Raw genomic sequence first — 18,817 nt, 5'->3', positions numbered from 1 at the left:
AGGGATACCACGTCAACACTCACCATGAGGTCTTCTTGGCCCAATCAGAAGTTCTGGAGCTGCTGGACGAAATGCGCGGAGTTTCTGATGTGGTGCTGACATCTGTCCACAAACGGACTGAGCATCGACGTCAGATGTTTAGCTAATTCATACGTTGGTGCTCCAATGTTGCTTACAATTTGGCAGAGAGGCAATCCATCCTTATGGACTTTAGGTAGTCCGTAAAGTCTAGGAGGTGCAGCTGCTCGTGGACCAAGTTTCTTCACCATCGTATTATCTTCGAAGGTTTGCTGAAGAAGCTCAATAGTCTTACTTTTCACTCTATTGGTAGGATCGTCTTCGATTCTCCGGTAGGTGTCGTCTTCTAATAGGTTGTACAATTTTTGCTTGTATACATTACAAAGTAGTAGGACCGTGCAATTTCCTTTATCTGCTGGGAGGACGACAGTCTCGGCATCTTCTCGGAGTCGCTTCAGTGCTTTCCTCTCTTCCTTGGAGATGTTTGGCTTCGGGGGAGCCGCCCTGGTGAGTAGACAAAATGTTTCCCCATCGTATTTCCTCTGCAGCGTCACGTGGAAGTGCGAGAGCAGCCTGTTCCACCGCGCTGCTGAATTGTTCTGTTGGTAATGTTGTTGGTGTTGGTGCGAAATTCAGCACCTTTTTAAGTACGGATAAGGTAGCATCATCAATTACTTTCCCTGTACAGTTAATGACAATTCTCTGTGGTACTCCTTGCGGTGGTTTGGCTGCAAGGCGTTCGTATTTTGCAGTTTGTCTGCAGGTGGCCGATTGCCAAGCACTGTTGGCTTGAGACCAACTAACTGCATCTACCCACTCCCATGAGTCAGGGGAGAGTGTCGAGGCAAGCTGCAAGTGGAGTGAGAAGAGTTCTCTAGAGGTCTCGTCGAGTCTGTGTCGAGTGTACCAGATCCTCTCCCTGACCAGGGCCAGTCTAGCTCTTCTAGTGATCCAGTTGGCGGCTGCGATTCTGATATGATGAGTGACCTTCGCAAAATATGGTACGATTCGGTCCTCTCGGCATCTTAGTAGAAAGACAAGGGAGGCCAAAATGCCTCAAGTTCACGATGGAGCTAGAAGAAAACAACCAGTTTCCATTTCTGAATGTACTCGCCAAGCGAAGACGAGATGGCACACTCGGACACAGCGTCTACCGTAAGTCGACACATACGGATTTGTACCTGCATGCCTCCAGCTGTCATGCTCCTTCACAGCAAGAGGGTGTTCTAAGCACACTGATGAACACAGCATGCAAAATCTCTGACTGTGACAACCAAGCAGCTGAATTGCAGCACTTGCAGGCCATGTTCTGCATGAACGGTTACAACAACCGGCAGGTAAAACGCGCCTTAAGACCGAAGAGGCCGAGACCACAGCCTTCCGAGGACAAAGACAAACCGGTTGCGACGGCGATCATACCATATGTCGGGAACACATCGGCAAAGATCGGCAGAATACTCAGGAAATATAATGTCAAGTGCGTGTTTCGCCCTCCATCCAAAATTAAAACATTATTAGGATCAATCGCAGATGACTTAGGACTCAAGAAACCAGGAGTTTACAGCATCCTTTTCCAGTGTGGGAAAATGTTTATAGGCCAGACCATCAGGACGGTACAAGAGTGATGTTGTGAACATAAATGCCACAAAGACAACGCACAGCCCACCAAGTCCGCCATAGCAGAGCACTGCATCTCACATGGACATGACATGAACTACGGTGGCATAAAGGTGTTACAGCAATCTAACACCTTCTGGGATTGTCTCCTCAAAGAGGCAGTGGAGATCCGGCTGCATGACGAACTAATAAATAAAGACAGCAGTTTCCAGTTAAGCAAAGTCTGGCATCCAGCTTTGAGTATGATTAAAACACGACGACAGTCGACATGGAAATCCACTCCTGTCAAGACACCTGAAGAAGAAGAAGAAGAAGAAGAAGAAGAAGCAGCATTGTCACCACGACGGCAGAGTTCCGCAAGCGGCCGTAGCCGCAGAAGGACTGCGGCACATGACCTGTCGTGGGGTGCCGTGCTTCCCGCACCACCGGCTGCGGACCGCTCGGAAGCGCCCTGACGGAGGCTGCAGGAAAGGGGTGGAGATTATATAAAGTCGGCATCCATCAGAGATCAATCAGACACTAAGAATGCCTGAAGATGGCAAGAAGACGGCTTGCCGAAATGTGGCGCCTTTTGGACGCCTCTACCCGGCTGAATACCAGAGAAATTTTCAAGATTTCTGTACACCGGGAAAACCTCAGATTACACATTACATATTATAATATTAGAAGTATCTAATAAGAGGCAACAACTCAATATGTACTTTAGTAAGAAGACCCCTCTCACAAGGAAAGTTCTTACTAAACATTACATTAACTGAAAGAGGACACAAGGAAAATGATTGTACGTGATCACGCTAACACACTTGTGTACAGAGAATGGCTGTAGTAGTAGATGTTCACCACAGAACATGGAAACAGCCTGTGACTGTAACTGATTTTGTTGGAGAAATGACAGTAGACAATGCTGATTTTTCTTAGTGACTGGTCATTCAGAACTGTAAAATCTCAGAATATGATGCACAACTATTAGGAGATTATTGTGAAAAAATGGGATTGATTTAGTCAACAATTTAGGTATGGCTTATTACAGAGCCCTTTTTACTACCTCATTACAATAAAAAATGAGAACATTAACTATAACTTACCAGACTCCAGTTACTGGCACTGCTTCATTGCCACTTATTATGAACATAGGAAATACCATAGAAAATATACAGCCGCTGAAACAGAAGCACTCAAATTACAAAACCGCCACTTATTATGTACTTTGGAAACACTGTAGAATATATAAAGCTGCTGAAACTGAAGTACTCTAATCACAAAACAAAACTGTGGAATAACTAAATTAGGGACACTTACCTGGAATCTGGAGTACACAATGAAAGCACTAACGTGTGTACTTGCGAGATACTTTACAATAAGAAGGCATAATTATTTTCTCTCGGTCATACAAATGATGGAAATACATCAACAGTGGACAAGAGCTGAAAGTCACTTCTTGGTATAACTCATTCCCAGGCTATGGTTTATGAAGGGAGACACAGGGTACCATTTATTGGAACAACTGTGTGCTTCATGCAAAAAAAAGGTGATTTCCTCTCTCCCCTCCCCCCCCCCCCCCTTTCAACTTCATTGTGGTTGCTAATGTGCAATAACCATCCTCCACTGAAGATTTCTTCTCCATTGCAACAATCAGAGCAAACAAAGCTATATAAATGCACATCCAGTTACTTTAAGTAACAAAATGCTGTATGGCCAGAGACTCTGCAATCCACTGAAAATTATAACTACTCAAGATAACCAGCTAAAATAATTTAAACTTAATTTTAACTTAACTATTCTGATGGACAAGCTGAAGAAAAGGAGGATAAGGGAGGTGGGGTTGTCTTTCTGTGCATATCTCAGAAAAGCCTTTAGCGTGCTAGAGAATCCCTGAGCCCAATACAATACACAAATGAATCTCTCTCTCTCTCTCTCTCTCTCTCTCTCTCTCTCTCTCCTCTGTGTGTGTGTGTGTGTGGGGGGGGGCGGGGGGGGGGGGGGCTAATCTGTATGGATGTTGTGGAAACTCCTCTGTAGCACAAAGTATGAAAGAATATGTTCCAACAGCCAAATTTCATGATGCTAAATATGAAAATGTTTGGTCACCGGAACAAATGTACCGCATCAGAACACTCTGAGACCATTTGAAATATTTGGCTGGCACAAGTAACAGGATATTACAATGCAAATACAGATACAACAACACTCATTTTATATTTAAAAAAAAGTATTATGGAAAGTTGTTCCACTATACTGCTTTAGCACACTTCCAACTTCTCTGAAAAATCTATCAACCGGTTACTATATGTTGCACAGACATTGCAACTGTATTGTTCTATCACTGATCTGCTTCATTGTGCTGCACTTATCTATACCCAGAATACCTGTGGTATTTACTTCCAGTTTTTTTCACAGACGTAGCTTTGTAAGTTAATTTTTTAGCCGAATATTACCTATATCTAACAGTACAAAGAAAAGATGGATTACTTCTCACTGTAAAGATGACATGTTGCAGACAGGCACAACGAAAAGACACTTATACATTAGCTTTTGGCCAAAGCCTTCTTCAGGAAAGGAACCACCGCCCTCTCCACACATACACATACCCACGCACGCAAGCACACCTCGCACATGAATGCCATGTCATGTGTGCATGAGGTGTGCTTGCTTAAGTGAATGAATGTGTGTTTCCTTTTCTGCTGAAAGCTAATGTGTAAGTGTCTTTCCATTGTGCCTGTCTGCAACTCAATCTGTCATCTTCACAGTGAGTAGCAATCACTTTCTCTTATACTGTTGATAATCCAAGTTGGAGTTTCTACTGTTTGATTTTACCTATATTCCAACAACAAAATGACACAAAGAGCTTTAGTATATCTTTTTACAAGTAACTATACCTGGGCTTTGTTTCTAAATATACCCTTCACTGATCACCAGACGCTCCAGGTATTTACATCTCTAAGGCCAACTCTCCAAAATAAAACTTAGCACACTGCATCTCATTATTTTACCATTTCCATTCAGATTTTGATTTGAACAACATACCATTGCCCATGTAGTTGAACAGAGCCCACCAGGGAGCTGCATATTTCATTTATGACCCATTAATATCTCATCTGGTTTACTAGTTCACTTAAGATCAAAGCTGCATTTGTATCAGATTTCTGAACTGAAATATGTACTTTATATTTTAAGCAATGGAAAATCCATGATGAATAATAACAATATTATGAAAAGGATAGTTGCTTCTTGCCATATAGCAGAGATACTGAGTACCCGTACCCACAGATAGGCAAACAAAAAGATTGTCCGCAAGTAAGTTTTTGGTCAAAGAGGCCTTCATCAGAAATACACACACACACACACACACACACACACACACACACACACGACCACTTACTTGCTAACAATCTTTTTGTTGTGCCTATCTGCGGGTATTCAGCATCTCTGCTATATGGTGAGTAGCAACTATCCTTTTCATAATATTATTATACTCATATTTTGTCACTACTTCAGTGGCAACATTCCACCCAAGAAACATGCCTTCCACTGAAATTCACTTCACAATGTTAGCAAAAACAGGGACACAGAAATGATAAATGAATAACAAACACAGTTTCGAAGTTGAAAGCAGTATTAACAATGCGTAAAAAGTAATTAAAAGAAAATATGGGTTTGATCTCAATGATCCTGTTGTAGTATCACCTCTCCTCTGATCTGACAGTTCAGTATGTCTATGTCAAATTATTAACTGTGGTAATTATGTAGCCCCACTGGCAGTGTATCATATCATAACTGTAATATACAGTTATTCTTTGGTATTTTCACATATGCATGCATGGAACAGAGTTGTGGTTTTATATCTTCTCAGTATGCACATGCTGTGATGAGACTTGTTATCGAGTGATCACAAGTCTTTTGCCATTATGTTAATTGCATGAAAATGAATTGCCAAGAGAAAGAAGTCAAATAAATGATAGTTTGTGAGACTCAAATCAAATTATATCAGCTACTTATTAATCAGTCATCAAGATTTCGTTACAATAGTACAGCTTAATGAGAATGCTGGATGCTGTTGACAGGCAATGAGAATGCTGGATGTTGCGGACAGGCCTGCTAGACAGTCACCCTATTTCAAGCCTCATGCTTCCAGCTTCACTATTTGGGCCCACACTGCGCAATGTGGAGTCCCTCTGGCAGTTGACTAATCTTTGCTCACAGGAGTTGCTACCTCACCTGGATCTTCTGTATAGACTTGTGGACTAAATCAGACTAATTCTGAGAATTTAACATCAAAATGAATTTAATAATCAAAATAACAAAAAATTATCATATGAAATAATTAGATTTTTTTAAATAGGATTTTCTTGGTCATCCCCTCATTTTCTCCCCTACGATCTTGCCTCTGAAAATGTTTTGTATTAGAGTATCATGTCTAATTAATACTTTCAGTAGTTCTCTCTTTTCTTCAATTTCCATTAGAGCCATCTCATAATTTTTTTTATTTATTTATTTTTTTTTATTTTATTTTTTTTTTTCCCTGCCAGTCCAGCTATTTTGTCGTAAATCTCCTCCAGAGCCACATTTCTGCAGCTTTGAGGTCAGATCTCTCCTTCGCTAGTGTCCAGATTTCCTATCCGTATGTCAGGACACTACACACAAATCTTTTCTTAGTGTGGAAACTGATGTGCTTTTCAATACAAGGTTCTTCTTATTGTGAAAGCACTCTTGGAAGGCATTGTTCTTCTTCCTCACACATCTACTGTCTTCCTCCATATTGCTATTGAGATGGTAAAATTCAGTTACTTCTTTGGGTTGTTTACTACCTTTTTACGTCAGTCTTACCTCCACCACCTTTCTTGTCTATAACCATCAATCTACATTATACTATGCAAGCCACCTAATGGTGTGAGGCGGAGGGTACTTTCAGTACCACTATCTGATCCCTTCAACCCTGTTCCATTATTGAATAGTGGATAGGAAGAATGTGTGTCGGTAAACCTCTGTATTGGCTCTAATTTCTTGAAGTTTCTAGTCTTGGTCAGTACACGAGATGTATGTGGGGGGAAGTAATATGTTGTCCAACTCCTCCTGAAAAGAACTGTCCCGAAATTTCAATAGTAAATGTCTCCATGATGCACAATGCCTCTCTTGTAACATCTGCCAGTGGAGTTTGTTAAGTATCTCCGTAACACTCTCTCATCAGCGAAACGATCCCGTGACGGAACGCACCACTCTTTGTTGGATCTTCTCTATCTCCTCTATCAGTCCTACCTGATGGGGATCCCAGATAGATTAACAATAATCAAGAATTGGGCGAACAAGCGCCTTATAAGCCACTTCTTTTGTGGATGAGTTACATTTCCTTAAGGTGCTTCCGATGAATCAGAGTCTGGTGTCTGCTTTTCCCACTATCTGTTTTATATGGTCATTCCACTTCAGGTCGCTGTGGATAGATACGCCCAGATATTTTACGGTAAACGCTGTCTCCAGCTGTTTGTCATCAATAGTGCAGCTATACAGTAGTGGATTTCTTTTCCTACATATGTACAATATGTTATATTTATTTACGTTTAGGGTCAACTGCCAGAGCCTGCACCATTCATCAATTCTCTGCAGGTCTTTCTGCAAATTCTTACTATCTTCTGGCATTGCCACTTTGGTATAGACAACTGCATCATCTGCCAATAGCTTAAAGAGCATCTGACGCTTTCTACTAGATCATTTATATATATTGTAATCAGCAACGGTCCTATCACACTTCCCTGTGGTACTCTGGATATTACCTTTGCATCTGCTCATTTGGTTCTGTTAAGAGCGATGTGTTGAGTTCTACCTGCAATAAAGCCTTGAATCTAATCACAGGTCTGCTCCGATACTCCGTAAGCTCGTTTTTTTTCATTACACGCCAATGCAGAACAGTGTCAAATGCCTTACTGAAATCAAGGAACACAGTATCAACCTTAGCGTCATTGTCCACTGCGCTGTGGATCTCATGGAGGAACAGAGAGAGCCGAGTTTCGCAGGATCTCTGTTTGCAGAATCCATATGATTTTTATAGAGGACATGTTCATTCTCCAAAAACGTCATAATTCTTGAGCGTAAAACATGTTCCATAATTCTACAACAGACTGACGTCAATGTCATAGATCTATAATCCTGTGGATCTCTCTTATGGCCTTTCTGAAAAATGGGAATGACATGCGCTTCTTTCCAGTCATTAGATACCTTTCGTTGCTCAAGCGATCTACGATAAATTACTGCTAGAAGGGGAGCAAGTTCTTTCGCATAATCTTTAAAGAATCTTATAGGCATCTCATTTGGTCCTGAAGCCTTTCCGTTACTAAGCAATTGTAGCTGCTTTACAATTCCACAATCGGTTATCACAGTATCTGTCATTTTGATGTTCGTACGATCAGTGAAATGAGGGACAGTGTTATAATCTTCTGCGGTTAAACAACTTCGGAAGACCGAATTCAGTATTTCAGCCTTCTCTCTATTATCTTCCGTTTCGGAGCCAGTGTGGTCACTGAGAGAATGGATTTTGTCTTCTTGGTATTTATTTTTAGTTTTTTTTAATCTCCTGATTTAAGAACTTAAGCATTCTGCTGCCTGGCACCCGAAACAACTGCAATATGAACAAACCATAGTGGTTCTTTGGAGAGCAACAATTCATTGGTGTCATGCAAGAAGAATGTAGGGTAATGGACTGAGATTGTGACAGAGCAGTCACAATAAACTAAGCATTAAATGTACAAGATGCAACTGCTATTTCCATATGGTATTAATGAGGCATCAGGTTGCTATAGCACTGACCATGACAAACATTTGGGTGGGGGGGAAAGAGAAATATCATAGAAATGGGAAGTCATTAACAATCAGATACCAATACTATGATTTTCAGTGACAGATGTCAACTTCATCATGTAAAAATACTGGAGTTGCCAACATAGCAGCAAACTGTTTGATCATCACAGTTTCCTGCTACTCAGGTAAAGCCTTAACATTAGCCAGGACCATAAAGGAAGACTTGACTAAAAGAATTGAAAAAATACAGTGTGTTTCATTTAACAGCTCAGAAGTTTCTCACTGAAAATTACTGAATGTAAACTTTCATACAAGTTTTCATCTTTTGCAATGTGTTCCAATGATTTCCATTCAAAGACGGAAAACTGAGTACTTTTAGAAAATATTACAATTTTGCTGAACTTCTGCTCTGGCTTTTTTCTTCCTTTTGTCATGCGTTATTTATTTCTTAGGATTAAAAAATAATTTGCAAATATTTTCGTTGTCGTCAATCTTTAGTATTTTTGTCTGTTTTGATGCTGTATATTACTACAGCATTATTACAAACGTATAGATATTCCTTTCTGTTGCATTAACAACAGATGCTTACAAACTAAAAGTCATAAAAAATACTTTTTGTTTCAGCAGTGACACTGAAATTAATCACATACACTTTTTCTACTGAGGAAAAGAATAACAGAAGAAATTTGGAAATTTGTGGTAAGGTCTTATGGGACCAAACTGCTGAGGTCATAGGTCCGTAAGCTTACATACTACTTAATCTAACTTAAACTAATTTACGCTAAGGACAACACATGCACCCATGCCCGATGGAGGACTTGTAACCTCCGAGGGGGAGGGAGCTGCGTGGACCATGACAAGACGCCTCAGACCGCACGGCGTAACAGAAGAAACTCACCTTACAATGAATGATGAGGGCAATGCAGTGAGTACTGCGAGAGGCAGACCAAAACCTACAAAGTATGGCCAGTTGTTTTCCATGAAATTCAAACGCTGGTGTAGCTCCCAGCCCATGTTTAACCACTTATATTCAAATGAATATAGAGAATATAGCATACACATGTGAATTAGGCTCAGCAGTTCATTGAGAAACATTATTGGTAATAAGCTCACGAGCATGCTCTGAAATTAAAGAAAAAATTTAAAAATCAGTTAGCTGAGAAAAATTTATACGAACAAATGAGTAAAGAAATAAGAAAATACAGATAAAATCTGAACCATGGCAGCCTCCTGCACTTCAGGCAGCAAGATATGAAGTTTGTTGTGAAAGTTAAGCAAATGTTCCTTTTGATTCTTTGAGGCAATGTGGCATATTTTAAAGTTAGCAGTATACAAGTTTGTCTTGCACTGGAATTGTTTGAAAAACAGCATCAGAGGCCAAATAATTCAGTATATAAGTAACAAGTTTTGCATGTAATGTCAGGAGATTGCTCAATTCCTATAAGTTACAAAAACAAGTAAAAACTGTACGATTTAACGCTTAACTATAAATGACACTGTATTTAATGCCATATCTTCCACACCACATTGAAAGATTCAACCAAGAACTGACAGAATTTTATCCATTCAGATAAATGCACTTCATAGTGCCTTGAGTGTATAAAGCAGCAGTATGGGATACAGATTATGTACCTAAGTAAGCAAGTTCATTTTTTTATAATTTGCATTTTTGGGTCAACCGAACTTACTGATACTGGACGTCAGCTTCATCCTATAACTTAATTACATAGTGGCATATTATGTCATATGCATGAACAGGAAGAGAACAATACATTGGCAATATTTTTTTCTTATTTTTTGGAATGTAGGTTGTGGTGATGGACTCAACTGTACTGTAGCCCAAAGTATAGATTAAGTTGAAAGGTTACACGTCAGGTGTGAGCTGGTAAAGCCAACGAATGTGAATACAAAATCTTCGTTGTGGTAAAATACTGATCTGTAGTGTACCCCAAAGCCTAGGTAAGTTTGAAAAGTAACAATCTGATTGCGAGTTGGTGAAGCAATATCTAAGGCTAAGTCAGTCCACATACTCAACGAACCGTTAAGATGGATCTGTTTAAAACATGCAACTAACTAAGTTTTGGGAGATTTCAGTATTAAGAAAAATTAATTTGGATTTCTCTTTACAATATGCTAAATTGTAGTACACCAGCTACATTATAAGGGCACTGCAATATATATATAACAAAAGGAAATAACAGAAAATCATAGTAACATCAAATTATTTCTTATGATAACCATAGCATATTAACTTGAAGGTAAATCAAATCTTACCTGAACAAGGAACAATGCCTGTACTAATATGCTGAATAATAGGTCTGCAATCAATTTGCTGACACTACTCAACATTTGTGGACGCCCTCTGGTATGTCTGTACGCAGAATCTGCAATATCCTTAAGAAAAAAAATATTACGAGAGTAACAAAAATTTTCAACTTAAGTGTTATTAGTTCTAATAATATGTGACTGTCTAAATGATTCAGAAACACACATTTCTGCACAATATTTAAGATATAGAGCACAGAAATATCAAAATTATTGTCCATTATTTAATTTAGCTTCCATTAGAGTCACCAGGACAGTGGAAAATTCAGAACTGAAACAGATGTCAGGCAAGGACATTCTGTATCACCAAAATTACTCTCAGAAATCCTAAAGAAAGTTTTCAGGTGTTTAAACTGAGAAAATTACAGGAAATTTGGACCATATCTGAACTAACTACATTTTGTGTATGACATTCTACTGTTTGTCTACAGTGTAGATAGTTCAACAACTGGGTGAAAGTAAACAAAAGAGTAAAAATTGCCTGGAGTGATTTTGGTAAACTAAATAATGTTTTCAAAACCAAGCTTCTGATATGACTTCTACAAAGGAAGGCTTATATTAGGGTGCATTGCCAGTTTTGTAATACAGAAGTGAGACCTGGACTTGTAATGCAAACATTATTCAAAAACTGACTACTGAGATTTTAGGTATTACTGGGAGGGACAGGAAAACGAATAAATGCTATGATGGAACAGATTGAAGCAGAAGACAGTTATGATTGAAATGAGGGTGAGAAATGTACCTTGGCAAATGAATGTTAGATGGACCATGGAAGTTCCTTACTGGGTGCAAGGAAAGATAGAGGCAATGACCTCATGATAAGAAGGTAGAAGACAGCAGAGAAAACTTGTAGAAGCAACATGGATGAGTATATCTGAAGATCTTAATATTAAGAAAAGTCTACAGCAGTGGATATCAAATGGTGGCCACTGCTGTTGAAGATGTTAAATCTTCAACAGCAGCAGCCACTATCTGATATCCATTGCTGTAGACTTTTCTTCGTATTAAGATCTTCAGACATGTAAGTCTGTACTGATTATTAATTCTGCTCGAGACGGAAGTCCCGAGTCCACACACTTAGAATTATTTTCTTATTCTCAGCTAAGTTATTTGCTGTAATCACTGCGCGTAGCATTAAAATAGTTTGCAAGACTGAGATTCGATCACAGCATTTTATCAGCAGCATGCTACCAATTAGGTGTGCACCACTTGAGCAAATCTCACAGACTGTCTCAAAGTGACGACTTGTCCAGGTCCAACACACAGTTCTAACTTTTTTAACTTGTTACAAACTATCATCACAGCTACACTTTACTTAGAGTAAAACCATTAGTTCTCATTAACTTTCATGAGCCAACTCACTCACTCCCCCCCCCCCCCCTCCAGGTGTTATAGTCAGGCCACTACAAAATGTCCCTCCTGACACTTTACGCCACATGGACTGCATTGTGTGTGGAGTGGACACATTAGCAATTCGTAAATGTAACCATAGTGATGGTGCCAGGTTTTCCACCCCTATCACTCAAGATGTGGTGTCATGCTCTCTTAGTGGCTGCAAAGCATCTGTCTTGTGTTCATCAATTGTTGTGGACCGTGTGTTACTGATTCAGTTCGTGTTAACAGTGCAATGTAAAGTGTCATTTTTTCAAACATATGTCATGTAAACTCTTCCTCTAACTGTAGGAAAGTAGGCGAGGGCACTACCTTAAAGAGTGAATCTCATAATCCTTGTACCTAATGCATGACATTATTTTGAGTAAGACAGGGGTAATGCAGGACTCTTATACCATTGTCGTAAGTCACTGAACTATGCTCCACCAAAAATTGGTATGACTTCTGTGAAGAAAATAATTAGGGAGAAGTGTGCTGGACATCAACAAGAGTCAACTGCTGCTCTTTCAACTACAGGGAAGAGCAGAGTGCATGCCACTAAAATAACAGAGCTGTATACGTTCAGTGACATTTTTATTAATATTACATGTGGAAAAAGTATCCAACGCGGAAGGCGCTGCTTCTCTCTCTATGAGACAGTGAGTTGTTTTTCAGAGGAAAAAAAAACCAGTCTTTCTGTTGTACTGAAGAAGATAGCGTTTTGATGGAAAAATTTTACTGGAGCAAGAGTTTCTGCTTGAACAAGAGGATAATGTTGCCTGAACATGACTTTTCTTTTAGGGTAGTATCAAAGTATACCTAATGAAACCATTAGGTTGGAAGAAATGTGGGTGAATGTTGGTCATTCCAGACTGAGTGTGTGGACTGGTCACACAGCACAAGGGACAATGAAAGCTCCAGTCAGTTCATTATTTTACATGCTGGAAAAAATGGTGGGTTTGTACCAAACAGTTACGCCAGTAAAACTTGGCACTACCACAAGGAGATTACGGCAATGAATGTTAAAAAATGGTTTGTAAACATTTTGCTTCTGAACACATGTAAGAACTCCACACAACATTGGACAATGTACCATATCACTTTAATCAGTTAAACAAGTCCCCTATACGCAACAGCAGGAAGAGCGACATAGTGGACTGGCTATAGAAGAACGGCATAGATTCATTTGGGGGGGGGGGGGGGGGGGGACATAACTGTTGGAAATTGGGAAAGAGTACACATGATGTAATACCATTTATGCATTTATGATATTGACACCATTGCAGAAGAAAATCATCAAGAGTCTTATACCTGCCCCCATATCACTGCCACTTCAAGGTAACAGAACTCATGTGGGCTCAGGTGAAGTTATATTTTGTGTACAGAAGTAAAAGTCTTAATTTAAAAGAAGTCGATTTCTTAGTGCGTGAGGCACTGGACAGTATTACTTCCACAAAATGGACCAATATTTAAAAGAAGTCGATTTCTTAGTGCGTGAGGCACTGGACAGTATTACTTCCACAAAATGGACCAATATTTCAAAACATATGTGGCACATCTTTGAAGAGGCACGGTAACAAGGAGCTGAACTCTTAAGAAGGCATGAAAGATGATTAGGAGAGATAGCAGCAGCAGTGCCAGCAGCAATGGTGAAGATAGTGACAGTGATGTAGGAGATGTGAATAATGACAACACTCTCTTTGAAGCCTGTGGAGTCTACCCTCTTCCCAAAAATGTTGTTCGGTTCATGTAGATTTACGTGTTTCCGCATCCAACTATTGTAGATGGATCACATAAATTTACATTTTTTATCCTATGCGCATTTTCTGAGACCTGCTGCTCATGCCAGCAACTATTTCAATTTAACAAAAGGCTACATATAAATTGGAAGGTTCAGTGCAGTGAACAACACTGTGAACTTATTTTAATCGTTCGTTTCACAGCCAACAATCAGTATCACGAAATTGTAAGTACTGTAGTTGTTTCCTTGTGTGGTATGGCACGAAAAAAGTTGACAGAAAGCAAGGTTCTTTCTGAACTATTTGCGAACAATTGCACTGATGTTCCAAGTGATTCAGATGATGTTACTGAGAGTAGTAGTGGAAGTAAAGAAGAAAACAACGTGGCTATCATCAACTAGAGTGAGATAATTATGAACTATTTAGATGATGAAGCTTCTGAAAGTGAAAGTTGGCTGAAGAGGGGCAAGATGTTATTTTAGAAACATTTAGGAAATTCCAGGAGTAAAAACCCTTCCCACTGAGATCAATAGCATTATAAGCACTGTGGAATTATTTTTAGGGGATTAATTGTTTGATCAGATGTCGACTCAATCAAATTCATAGTACAAACAAAACAAAAACTATTACAACGAATCTCTGAAGTCTCCTAAATTTACAAATATCACTGCTGTTGAACGGAAAAAATTTCTGGGCCTGATTATCTTGATAGTGCAAATAAAAAAAGATTTTTAAAGGACTGTTGGTCAACAGATCCTCTAAAAGAGAGACCGATGATTGGCAAGCTAATGAGCAGAAATCGATTTGAGCAGATATCAAAATTTCATTTCAAGGACAATTCCTTCTAAAGCAGTCAGAAAAACAGACTTTACAAAATCAAACCTGTGCTAAAGTACCTCCTAGATAACTTTCAGACCATATACAAAGCAGAACAGGAGCTTTCTCTTGATGAAGCAATGATACCATGGAGAGGGTGGCTTCGTTTCAGACAGATAATCCTGGAAAACTTATCTGATATGATTTGCTTGTTCCTATGGTTTGCAAAAGTATAAGAGGACATATCTCCAATCTAGAAATATATGCTAGGGAAGGAAAAATGCTGCAAGACACTATTCTCTCTGTACTTTCACCTCACTTTACCTTGTGGCACCATATTTATCAAGACAATTGTCACAATATTACAGCTATTGCCAAAACAATTCTAGAAAGGAAAACAAGAGTTTGTGTCTACACAAAGAAGTGTGTGTGTGTGTGTGTGTGTGTGTGTGTGTGTGTGTGTGTGTGTGTGTGTGTATTTGGTTCTTCTCGGAATTTTTCTATTTCCAAGTCAAGACAAGAGGATGATCAAGCAACTCTGCTAACTGACCCCTGTGGCACTTTGCCACTAGTTAGAGTAAGGCCACGTGTGTTGTTCATTTTGAGAGTGCAACTTGGTTGTTTCCCCCTGTAGAGTGAAGCCAGGGAAAGCTGAGGTGTGTCCAGTTGCACCAATGTGGAGCCCTCTGCTGGTGTTTTACGTTTAGGAGCCAAGGTAGTTGATGGTCTCTGCCTCGAACAAGTGGGCAGACTAATTGTATGGCTTGGAAAAAAGAGGATGGAAGGCATATTGCACTGTTGTTTCTGTTTGCACTGTTGTTTCTGTTAGAGATATGTGAACAAAGTATTTGTCCAATGTGTATAGTTGTGCACAGACTACATTGTGCTGGGAGCATTAGACCTCTGTGAAATGGTATTCTATGGTTATTGATTGGCAACGAGATCTTGTGCATAGCCCACATGTAAAATGTGTTCATGTGTTAATAAAAGTGACTGTTAATATAAATACAACACAGATACCGCAAATAGAGTGACTTGTAGGTTGCGAGAATCATGTAACTTGGAAACCTGCCGTTGAGGTGTATTTGCCTTTGGATCATCTGTGGAATGTCGTAAATGGTACACTGAAATCTACAGAATCAAGTTTTTTTGCTAAGGATCAGAAGGCGAAATCAAAACTAATCCTACTGATAGGTCCAGTAAATTACATTCACACAGAAAAGGCTATGTCTGCATAGGAGGTATGGGACAAACTTAAAAATGCATTTGAAGATGGAGGTTCAACCAGAAAAGTAGGATAACTTTGTGAGCTGATAACTACAAGATTGAACAAATGCAAAAACATGGATGAATAAGCGAATAAAATAATGTCATTCTCAAATTGTCTGAAGAATACTGGTTGGTTGGTTTTGGGGAGGGAACCAAACAGCATGGTCATCAGTCCCATCGGATTGGGGACGGATGGGGAAGGAAATCACCCATGCCCTTTCAAAGGAACCATCCCAGAATTTGCCTGAAGCCATTTTGGGAAATCACAGAAAACCTATATCAGGATGAGCGGACATGGTTTTGAACCGCGGTCCTCCCAAATGCGAGTCCAATGTGCTATCCACTATGCCACCTCACTCTGTGGGAAAATTGATTTAGAAATTGCAGAAGAATGGATTGGCGTTTTATTGTTGTCTGGACTACCAGAGACATATTCACCTACGATTCTGGGTTTGGAAAGTTTGGGAATACCCATTACAGTGAAGAATGTGAAGGTAACCATTCTAGAGGACATGAAAAATGAACCAGATTCTTATGATCCAAAGAAAAAACAGCATCAGGTTTATACTGTAAATACAAGAAGAAAAAAGCCAATAAAATGTTTCAGAGGCCAGAAGACTGGATATTTTTCATCACAGTGTAACGGAACATTGAGTTATCAGTGAAAAGAAGCATGTTAATTCTAGTATTCCTGAGAAGGAAACTACCCATAAATGTAAGGCACTTTCTGCTTTTTATTCTTTTAGTGCAGCAAGTGAGGATCATGCAAAATGGTTTCTAGATTATGTGCATATCATTAAAGCTCCATCAGTTTTGTATGATGTTCACTCAATGCCCGACATTGGAATTTCCACAGTCAATAGGTCTAAAGTGTGACCTCGCAGGAAAAGTTGATCTTAATTTACTAGTGAATGGGGAAAAACAAACTGTACTGCCCATGATGTACCTTATGTGAAGGAAATTGTAACTAATATCCTGTCAGTAAGTGTAATAGTAAAGAAGGGTAACAAAGTTATCTTCGATACAGAGGGAGCCAAGATAATCGACTCTTGGGGTGGCATTGTAGCTACTACAACTACTTCAGAGGTATTTACAAATTAAATACAGTTCAGGATATTGCTGAAACTGGAAATCAACCTGTTTATGCTGCAAAGATTTCTTGTGGTTTATGAGACTTGGACATTTGAAAAGAAAAAAGTATGGCCTTATTGTAGAAGAACGTGAAGTGTGTCTGCAAGGGAAGCAGGCCAGCCTGCCATTTAAATCAAGTCAAAGAAGATCTACAGAAGTCCTACAACTCATTCACACATATGTCTGTGGACCTATGGAGAATAAATCCATATGAGGTAGCTACTGTTTTGTGGCATACATAGATGATTTTTCTTCATACAGTCATGTTTACTTTATAAGTACCACGGATCAACTGAGTGATTATTTGCTGATTATTGCAAAACTGTTGAAAGACAGATGGGGAAGAGAATTAAAATTATTAAATCAGACAATGGATCAGAATATGTAAACAGTTAGTTTAAGGAACAGTTGAATGAAATGGGTACCAGGCTTCAGACTACCATTCGCTATAGGCCCTCTCAGAATGGTGTTGAAGAACGTGCCGAAAGAACTAGCGTAGAGAAGGCAAGAAGTATGCTGAGTGATGCTGACTGAGCTACCTAACAGTTTCTGAGCAGAGGCAGTGTCAACTGTGATGTATTTAATTACCACATTACCTATCAAAGCTGTGAGAAACACAAATCTTAAGAAGTATGGACTGGGAAAATACTGGACCTAAGGCACTTGAAAGTCTTTGTATGTGATGGCATGGTTCAGATTCCAAAACCATGAAGTAGTAAATGCAAAATCTCAAAAATATGTTTCTACTGGCTACTGTGAGGATTCAGATTTTGAGTGGTGGGGACAAGGAGGAGGCTGGGGCGGGGAGGGAAGAGGATAGCAGATTAGAGATGGGGGACGGTAAAGTGCTGGGAGCATATAGGGACGAGTATGTAATAAACAGTAGAGATGCACTATTTTTGGAGAATCCTAAACAAAATGTTATAATTGAATTTTATATTGTTTGTTTTAGGATGATGCAGTGTTTCTTTATTGTTGCACATTTAGCTTGTCCCCAACCTAAGCCCCCAATTTTCCGTGGTTGTCCCGTTTGTTACATTTCATTTTTGAAGCGAGACATTACTGTCATTTTTATTTTTGTTTGCATTTGTTGCCATGTGTATGTAGGGATGTCATGATTGCCATATTGTATGCGCTGGAACTAGCCATTTCCACCATACTGATGATGTCACGGGTCAAAGCAAACGGGTGGAATGTGACGCTTCTGTAATGCCAGTATTTTTGATATGATAGCTCTTGGCTTCTACACTTCCAAAAAAGGCTGTAGAATTTGTATAGGAATTATGCCCGATGCCAAACAGCACGTGATTCATTTTTCTTGCACTCAACCATGTTTCAGCAAATAGTGTGCTATTTTCAGAGGGTTTGTAACTCATTTGCCTGTCTTACAGAAATCCAGACATTATTTTGTGTCATATAGAACAACTCTTCATAATTTTTGCAATTTCTTTTTATCTGTAGCCTATATATAACTGCTGTATTTTGAAACAAAATAAATAATTACAAGAGTGTCAAAGTGGGGTATCAGATACCCCCGTCCCAAAACTGAAAATCTTGTTGTGGTAGCAAACTGGCTGCTTGCAAAGCCTAATGTTCACATCCATGCCATATTGAAAACTGCAAGGGTGGGTCACAATATGTAACTTTTACCAATAACTGGTTTTGATTGTAATAACCATCATACCAAGATTACACACCACACGAGGGCTAGTGTTCAGAGAAGCTTAGGAACCCATCACCAAAAC

General features: G+C 39.4%; 1 protein-coding gene across 2 annotated transcripts in view; it reads right to left on the bottom strand.

Annotated features, from left to right (window-relative positions):
• The window catches only part of LOC124619891 (etoposide-induced protein 2.4 homolog), a 39,829-nt gene that overhangs the window by 19,688 nt on the left and 1,324 nt on the right, over positions 1 to 18,817 (bottom strand). For both annotated transcript variants that reach the window (XM_047146520.1, XM_047146521.1), the window contains exons 4-6: positions 10,696 to 10,815; positions 9,320 to 9,543; positions 2,721 to 2,795 (exon numbers count right to left, since the gene is read on the bottom strand). In XM_047146520.1, coding sequence (XP_047002476.1) covers positions 2,721 to 2,795; positions 9,320 to 9,543; positions 10,696 to 10,815 — 419 coding nt within the window. The remainder of the gene's footprint in view (positions 1 to 2,720; positions 2,796 to 9,319; positions 9,544 to 10,695; positions 10,816 to 18,817) is intronic.

This window comes from Schistocerca americana, chromosome 6 (genome assembly GCF_021461395.2).
Source record: "Schistocerca americana isolate TAMUIC-IGC-003095 chromosome 6, iqSchAmer2.1, whole genome shotgun sequence".
Taxonomy (NCBI): Eukaryota; Metazoa; Arthropoda; class Insecta; order Orthoptera; family Acrididae; genus Schistocerca; species Schistocerca americana.
Note: the sequence above shows the minus strand (reverse complement) of the source record. Positions and strands in the feature narration are given on the sequence as shown.